At 44.8% G+C, this 9,358-nt stretch overlaps 1 protein-coding gene across 1 annotated transcript in view; it reads right to left on the reverse strand.

Annotated features, from left to right (window-relative positions):
- Positions 1-7,236, reverse strand: part of Tbc1d12 (TBC1 domain family member 12) — an 82,886-nt gene extending 75,650 nt beyond the window's left edge. Inside the window, exon 1 of the mRNA XM_051199710.1 lies at positions 6,473-7,236. Coding sequence (XP_051055667.1) covers positions 6,473-7,182 — 710 coding nt within the window. The 5' untranslated portion in view covers positions 7,183-7,236. The remainder of the gene's footprint in view (positions 1-6,472) is intronic.
- Between the last annotated feature and the right edge of the window lie 2,122 nt (positions 7,237-9,358).

Raw genomic sequence — 9,358 nt, forward strand, 5'->3', positions numbered from 1 at the left:
ATCTACAAGGGGCCAGGTACAGGCAGATGGAAATATTTTTAACACACACAAAATACTTAATGTGAAATTCAAATTAAAAAGGAATTGAAAAGCCAAATTCAGAGGTGAGTTAAACACATGATTGTCAAGTTCACTCTAAACTAGCTAGCTGGCTTCCTAAGCTAAACTTCTCTTAATTGCAGGAAAGAATGTGCTGAAAAACCAGACAGTCACATGGCTTTCCCCTGCTTAGCCACAAGAATCAGTTCAAGAAAGGCTGAAGGAGCAAATGTGAGTGGGATGCAAGCCATGTCTGTGCAGAACTTCAGAAGGGAGGGAATTAACAGGCTTCTTGATACTCGGCAAAAACAGTAGAGTTCTGCTGCTGCATTGGAGAACCCAGGAAGGTTTTTACAAGCTAAAGCTTTCCTTTAAACAGACACACACACAGTCTACAGCATAAATAACTATAGACTTCCCATTAGGTAAAAGGAAGCTGAGATTTAACTATGCAGACATAAATTCTCAAGCCTGATTATGCTGTATTTTGTGTATTTTGGATTTCTTCATCTGTTCTCTGTTGCTGCTTTTTGTTTGTTTGTTTGTTTTGTTTTGTTTGATTTGATTTTTTTTTTTTTTTTTTTTTTGAGACAGGGTTTCTCTGTGTAGCCCTGGCTGTCCTGGAGCTCACTATGTACATCAGGCTAGCAGGGATCTGGCTGCCTCTGCGACCTGAGTACTGGGATTAAAGGCATGTGCCGCTACCACCCAACTGCTGTTTATAACAATAAACAGATCTAAGATTTAAATCAATGAAGTACCATGAGCTATAAATCTGTGTGCTGTTTTTTCATTACCACGGAGACCAGTCCATCAATCCGCTGGGTGAAACATTTAGCATTTCAGAGATTACTGTTCAGGAACAACCATGATAAGAACGGTTCGGTGCCAGGCAGTGATGGCGCATGCCTTTAATCCAGCACTTGTGAGGCAGAGGCAGGATCTCTGTGAGTTCAAGGCCAGCCTGGTCTACAAATTGAGTTCCAGGACAGCCAGGACTACACAGAGAAACCCTTTCTCAAAGGAAAAAAAAAAAAGGAAGGCAGGAAGAATGGGTGGGTGGGGTTATGGAACAGATTCTGGGGAGATTCCTTCTACATTCTACTAATCCAAAAATCTTCGCTTAGAAATAAAACAATTCTTGATGACTCTCCCCCCTTCCAAGTAATTTTCAAAAGTTAAATTTAAGAACCAGTGAAGGAGTTGGGGAGACGACTCAGTCTCAGAAGCTAACCTCTGACCTCCACACGTGCTCCATGGTGTGTACATGAACACACACACAAAAGAAACAAATGAAAATGAATGTCTCTACAAACCTCACTTTGTTTTGTTTTGTTTTTAATGTCAGCCAGTGGTGACAGAAGGTGAGTAAACTATGCCCAAGCATATCTGAACCTGAATTCGGATACCCAAGCCCCCAGTGATGGGCCTAGGTGAGTAGAGTCAGACTCTGTGACTCTCTGGCCATCCAGCCTACCCAAGAGTGCACTCCAGGCCAGTAAGAGACCCTGTCTCAATAAACCAACCAACAAACGAATAATAGTAAGGTGGAGAATGATAAAAGACACTTAATGCTAACCAGGCCTCCCAGTCTCCACAAATAAGTGCATGAGCAAGTGAATCAACACACACAGATAGACAGACAAACACACACACACAGACACACTACATACTCACACACTACATACACACATTACACACACACTACACACATACAGAGACACTCACAGACACTGACACAGACTACACACACACACACACACACACACACACACACACACACACACACACACACACGCCAGACAAGAGAAAAAGGTATCTTAGTAATAAGTCCCAAGCCGCTCTCCACGGCACCATCTGGGATGACTTTTCATGGAGCTAACAGAGTTCCCAGACACCCTGAAAGAAACAGCAGTCTCAGAAAAGACTTCTCTTTCCCTTCTGAATACATTAGAGATGGCAACAGATGCACTGCTTCAAAGTTTCCAAATGTTTCTGCTCTTTCTCCAAAACTTCCCATGACAACACAGTATAAAAAGTGTAAGTAAGCCAAGTCAAACATTACATAAAATTAAGCTAAAAATTTGGCTTCACCTGTCTATGTTTATTTTTCCCTTAAAACAAAAAAAGATAAAAATATTTTAATCTTTCTCAACATTCCTTCCTTTTTAGTTCCTTCTCCAATTTGCCTTCCAATCCAAGCTTCATTTCACTGTACAAGAATCCAGTACACCATCCAACTAATCCCATGTACAAATGCGTGTTTAAGTATCTTCTTACATGAACTCTGCAGTGTTCCTCAGATGATACACAAAAATTTATCTGTCTTCCTCTTAAACTGGTAGATTTCAGAGATGCTATTTCTCATAACAGGCACATCTCCCAAAGAAATTATAGTAGAAAACAACAGATCTAAAGTGAAAATGGCAGCAAATGTCTATAATCCCAGCATTCGGGAAGATCTAGAGTTTGGGGCCAACCAAGGCTAGACAGCTAGATGCCAGTTTATACTGTCTACACCTGAGGAAAAAAACACAGAAACCTGGTGTTTAACATGATTCTGCTAAGGTAGGCTTTACAAAACAAACCAAATCCCGCATCTTCAATGAAGGTCTTAGAGATGAGGGAAATGGCTCTTTCCATCTCTAGCAACCTTATTTTAAAGATTAAAAAATGGCATTTTTCAGAATCTAACTCAGTTCACATCTGTAATATTTAGTCAGTAAATATTTGAGGTCTACTACTAGTGTGTGTACAAAATAAAGCCATTTGTGTTTGAAAGCAAGAAAGAATTTGTTTGAAAGATCCACAAAAAAGAATTTACTTGATTTTTAAGAAAGAGAGAATGGGGGCCAAAGAGATGGCTCAGCAGGTGAGAGCACTTGATGGCTTTGCTTGTTGTTTGTGTGTGTGTGTGTGTGTGTGTGTGTGTGTGTGTGTGTGTGTGTGTGTTAGGGTGCATGTATACATGGGCACCATGTTCATGAACCACATTCGTGTTCGTGCCTGGTGTCTGCCGAGGCCAGAGACTGTTGCAGCCCCTGAAATTGTAGTTACAGATAGTTGTGATTATTTTACCTGAGGACTTGTTCAAATTACAGTCTTCAGAAAACAGTAAAGAGGAGGAGACATGAAAGTGGACAATTTTACCCAATTTGAATGGGGTTATTCACACCATTGTTAGATACTGCACACTCAAATGAGTGTCACAGGGCCTGCCTTTAAGATGTCCACAATGCAGCTAAGGTTTCTGTTAAATTCAAGGGGGAGATAAGTTCCTCTCACTCTGCTCTTTTCAAAGAATGTCATGTGAAGGAAGCCATGATGTCTAGAACCTTAACATGTACCTTGGCAAGCATGCATTCACACATACCCTCACTCACTCAGTCAAGTAACATAAAAGCTTCAAAAACTAAAAAGAGAAAGAAAAAGAAAAGAAACTAGCTTCCAGTGCCTTTTTGTTGTTGTTGTTAAGTTTTAAACCTAGTTCTCTGAGACAGGGAGGTGGCTCAACCAGGAAAGCATTTCCCATGGAGTATAAGGACATGAGTTTGAATCCCTGGAATATACACATAAAGGCAGGTAGGTGTGGTGGCCTGCCTGCAATCCCAACAATTGAGGAGTTAAGCTAGGGAATCCTCAGTTCAAACTAGCTAGTCAGGCTAGCCATGTGAGTGAACTCTGGGTTCCACTAAGAGATCCTGCCTAATACATGAAGGCGAAGAGTGACTGAGGAAGACAATCCACACATATATACATACACACCAGAAAAAAAATCCAGTTCTCTGCTACATACAAGTAACATAGTCATATGAATGAAATCTAGCTATATAAAAGATTAAAGGAAGTTTAAAATTTGATGAAAATTTCTGCCTGCAGCTAATAAGATGAACGTTCCTAATACAGATTTGCCCTATTATTGCTCACAAATGGCAGGACAGATCTATGTGTCTGTTTTCCCACTTAACCTCTATTAGCCTGGTCAGAGACAAGAGTCTAAACCACAGGTATTCTCAATGCTACACACCAAACAAGCACTCAAGGTATACTGGTTGGATGGGTGATTTCCAAAGCTCATTTGGGTCTAAAATCACCTGACACCTGACCTCAAAACTTGACCATGATACAGTTCAGTACAATGCTACATGGTATCAAAGACACATATATTTAAGTCATCCTGAGGCCTTGTATAATACTGTCTCTGCAAGATGTGAATATATTTTTACAAGTAGTTCATACCTGTAATTCCAGCACTTAAGAGGCATAGGCAGGAAGATCAGAAGTTTGAGACCTGCCTGAGTCACATAGTGAGTTCCAGGCCAACCTGGGACAGACTGATATCCATCTCCAAAATAATACCAACTAGACTTTTTAAAAGAACAGCAATGATATAAATGAATATAGTTTTGAAAATTCAGGCACAATAATAGATCTCATTGCTATATATTTAGTACTGTGATGGAATTTAAAATTAGGATTTTCCATCCTTGATTTAAGAAACTTTGTATTTGTAAATTTACACAAGCAGGAAAATTAGGAGATACTGAAATAGAAAGATGTAAGAAATGCCGAATACAATATAAAATGTACCTCACTGGGTACAAATAGGCACACTAACTGTGTAACTTTCCAACACAGACAGGAGGGCTGGGGCTGTGAGCCTGTGTGCATGAGGAACTGGGTTTGAGTCCCAGCACCATATAAACCAGACTCAGTGACACAAGCCCCTAATCCTAGAAAGAAGTACAAGTCAATCTTGGTCAGCTACACAGGCAAGTCAAGAACAAGGCTATATTTAAAAAACCAAAAAACAAAAATGGTTTCTTCACTTCAAATTATAGTTAAAATCTCTGAAAAAAGGAATGAAAACAGGAAAGACTGGGAAAGATAAGATTTTACAAATCTGAAATATTTTAACAAAAACAAAGCAAACAAAACAAAACCACTAGTAAAAATCTACCTCATAGGACACTTGCTTTTCAGGAATGTGCACTAAATTATCCACCATGACTTCCCTACTACTATTAAGCCAGCAAATCCTTGCTCTGGAATCTGCAAAGGCCAGCATAATAATTTAATTTCAAAAATGTCAACTCACAGAAAGAACACCACTAAAAATTAGTTGCCACAGCAATGAAGAGGGGCTGAGGCAGAAAAATCCCAACTGGGGGGAGGGGATGGGAGCTGTTTAAGGCCAATCTCGACTATATAGCAGAACCTTCTTATGGGGCATCTTTCCAGATAATTACAGTGTTCCAGCAATCCATGCCCACAAAAATACATGCTCCCAAACATAAAAACTCACATGAAAGTGAGTCAACACCCCCCCCCCCACACACACACACATACTCCATAAGAAGTTGCTGAGGATGTAACTCCATAGGTGGGCTACTTGCCTAGCATGTACAGTACCCTGGGTTCAACTAACTACAGGATGGTGGAGTTCATGAAAAGTGATGAAGCTTCTCTGAGATAAGCAGAGAAGGGAATTCCTAGAGTGCAATAGTAATTTGGGCTAACATGCTGGGATCTAATTTCTAAGCACTATACTGAGAGCCTGTTTTGTTTTGTTTTGTTTAAAGACAGGATCTTCTTATGTAACTCTGGGCTAGTAGCTATGTAGACCAGGCTAGTCTCGAACTCGTGGCCATCCTCCTGCCTCATCCTTCTTTAATAACGGTGTTACAAGTGTGTATTTCCGACTTGGAATAAGTTTTAGTAAAGGCAACTGAAGCAAATACTATGAAAAAATAATCATTTCTAATTTCAAGAATTCCCAAATTTGGCCAGTAAAATACCTCAATGAATACAGGCACTTTCCACTAAACATGACAACTTTAGTTGAATCCCTTTAATCCAGAAAGTAGGAGGGGAGAACCGACTCCCAAAAAGTGTTCTCTGACCTCTGGCGAGGATACATTCACATAGGCGCGCGCGCGCACACACACACACACACGCACACACACACGCATATGCGTGCACAAACACACACCTACACAAATAACTGTAAAATTTTAAAAAATCAAGACTCCCCAAACACATGGAATAACCTTAGATTCCAAGCAAACGAACTTCGCAGACTTTTCTACACCACACTAGCAGGAATACACTGTGGTCCACCCCGTCCAAATCCTAGTAATCAGTTTTAGAAAAGAATAGAGCGGCGTTTGTCTGCTGTTCCAGATGAGAAGACTGAATATATGGCATTAGGTGGCTGATCAGATTTGAAAGCACAGGTCTCCCAGTGGATGGAGTAACACCAAGACTGGCTCCTGGCCTGGAGCTCACAAAGCCACCCGGTTCTCCTTCCCTAACGCCAGATCAAAGCTGAGTCCCGACGCGCCCGGCCGCTGGAAGGCAGCCGCCCGCCGCCCTCGGAGCTCGGCGCTCGCTCCGGGCCCCGCCCAAGCCCCCCGCGCGGCCGGTGCGATACCTGGCGAAGAAATCCGCGAAGCCACCGCTCCGTCGAGCTCGAGCCGTGGTGCCCCCGGGACCCTGCTCGGCCGCTGGCAGGGGTGCGGGCGACCCCGCCGAGGGCAGGAGGTCGCTGGCGCTCTGGCGGCGGCTCACCTCGAACGTGTTCCGAGAGCTGAAGCGGGCGTCGGGGAGGCCGGGGCTGGGCTCCGCGCTCCCACCCACCCTCGCGGCAGAGGTGGCGGCTGTGGGTTCCGGGTCGTCCGTGTCCCCAGCCGCCAGGCAGCAGCTCCGCAGAGGGTCCTCCAGCGGCGCGGCCCAGTCGTCCGGGCCGCCCGCACCGTCCACACCCAAGTCCGCGGGCTCCGGCAGGCGGGGGTGGCCGCAGGATCGGCGGCGACGCGCCTCCTCCGGGCCGCGACGGTCCTGGCGCAGCAGAAAGCCCGAGTCCCCGTTGGTCATGCCCGAATGGCACGCCGCGGGGACAGCCGCCGACTCTGCCCCGCCGAGCCCGGGCTGCAACGGGCCCGCGGCCGCCGCGAGATACCGCTGCAGGAGCCGCGGCGCTTCCTCCTCTCCAGCCTCGCCGGGAGACTCCGCGGCGACGGCGCCTCCGCCGAAGCCGCCGCCGGCGAGGACGGTCTTCCCGTCCTGACCCATGGGCCCCGGGACTGGGAGCAGCTCGGCGTTTCTTCCCGAGCAGGCTCCGGCATCCTCGGGACCCATCATCTGAGGCGGCGGCGGAGGACTGCCCTGCGCGCCGGGGCCGCGGCCACCGCCACCGCCACCGCCGCCGCAACCTCCCCAGACCCACCCCTCCCACCCGCCAGCCAGGGCAGTTGCCGGAGGCCGGGCACGCGCTACGATCGCGCACGCGCACCAGCGGGCCCGGCCGGCCGCGACCCGGCGCGTCCCCGAACCATAGAGACGGCAGCTAGAGCGACCTGGGAGGACAATCAGGGATCCGCCAGCTGCGCCTGGATGGGAGAGGATGGGTGGCGCACTCGCAGGGTGACAATGCTTAGCAGGAGCGCACGTACTGCACACTTGACCAAAGGCTCACTTGACGCGATTCGCTTGTTAGCCTAAGTCCTTCCATCGTGACAGGTTTTTACTTCATCAATAGTGAGGAATAATCTCGCAGTGGTTCAGGTCTTCGTTACCAAAGCTTTATCTGGTACCACGTGACATTCAACACGTTGGTTGTAATGTAACCTGGATAAGGTAGCTGAAATATAGTCAAGAGTGAACCCTATTAATAACGGCAGCACCCTGTGGTGATGGCTTAAAATAGAATGATGACCATTTAGTGGAAATAAAATGTATTTCATGTACAAATCACAAGACAGGTAATTACTAGCCACAGGAGGGATAGGACAGCAGCCAGCCATTACAAAGCTATGAGACCGATGTGAGGAAATTGGAAACTGGACTGGGGGAAAACACTGGAATTAACTAACATATAGTGAAAGTTCAAAGACTCCAGTGTTGGAGGAACATTTATGTAAAGCACAAAGGTCAATCTTTAGTGACCTTACCTCCCCAAAAGATTGAGGGTAGAGACAGGGTAGAAATCCAATGGTGCTGGCATTTCAAAAGGGACGATGAATTTGTAGTAAAAGGCTTAAATAGACGTTTGTCATTGGATGGGACCATTCTACAAATGTCTATGAAAACAAGTACAGAAATGAAATAAGTATTTTGCAAAACAGTACCATCAAGTCTTTAAAGTTTTGTACAGAAAATGTATTGCCAGGCCTTGTGGTGCATGTCTTTAATCCCAGTACTCGGGAAGCAGAGGCAGGCAGATCTCTGTGAGTTTGAGGCCGGCCTGGTCTACATAGCTAAAAAAAAAAAAGAAGAAGAAGAGGAGGAGGAGAAGAGAGATGAAGGAGAAGAAGGAAACAGAAAAATGTATACAGGAGGTGGGCAGTGGTGGTGCCTTTAATTCCAGCATTCAGGTGGTAGACAGACAGATCTCTACGAGGTAGAGGCCAGCCTTGTATACGGAGTGAGCTCCAGGACAGCCCGAGTAGTTATGGAAAAACCCTGTCTGAAAACAAACAAACAAAAGTCCCCAAAAAATAGACTTGAGTGAATATAACTATTCACTTAGTAATAAAATGCGTATCAATGTACCTATCATTCAGATTAAGAACTATCAAGTGTTTCTTATAAGGAGCTTTTCTGTAAGCCTAAGCAGCAAATGCATTTATTATCAAGATCTTTCCAAATGTAGGAAGACAGCTCAGTTGGTCAAGTTGCCGTGCAAGCATAAGTACCTTCATTCTATCCCCAGCACTCATTTAAAACACTGGTGTGGTAGAATGCCCTTGTAATTCCAGCACTAGAGAGGCAGATCCCTGGGATTCTCTGCCAACCAGCCTAGCCAAACTAGCTAGTTCTGAGGGAATAACATCTAAAATTGACCTCTGGCCTCTCTAGGCATGAGTGTGTACTTGCCCTATTCATAGGAACACACAGACACCTGCACATATGTACACAAAGACCTTCCAGAAGGAAGGAAACAAAGAAATGTGTATGAACCACATATGCTGGTAGGAACCCTGTATCTGTTATGGGGGCAGTGCCCATAATTCATATGAAATAATAGGCTAATGAGGTAGGATATACCTATAATCACAGAACTCTCTAGGATGAGGCAAGAATCTCAAGTTCAAGGCCAGTCTAGGATACATAGAAAATTTGAGGACACCATGAGCTACCTAACAAAATTTTGTCTCAAAAAAAAATTCATAACTCAATATTTAAAAAGACAACCCAATTTAAAAATGAGCTCATACCTGTAATCCCAGCATTTGGAAGGCTGAGATGAGAAGATTGTTGGACTACATAGTGAGTTCCAGTCCAGCAGAGGCTACAGTGTGTGAAGTACTCCGTTCAA

This window comes from Phodopus roborovskii, unplaced genomic scaffold (genome assembly GCF_943737965.1).
Source record: "Phodopus roborovskii unplaced genomic scaffold, PHOROB, whole genome shotgun sequence".
NCBI lineage: Eukaryota > Metazoa > Chordata > Mammalia > Rodentia > Cricetidae > Phodopus > Phodopus roborovskii.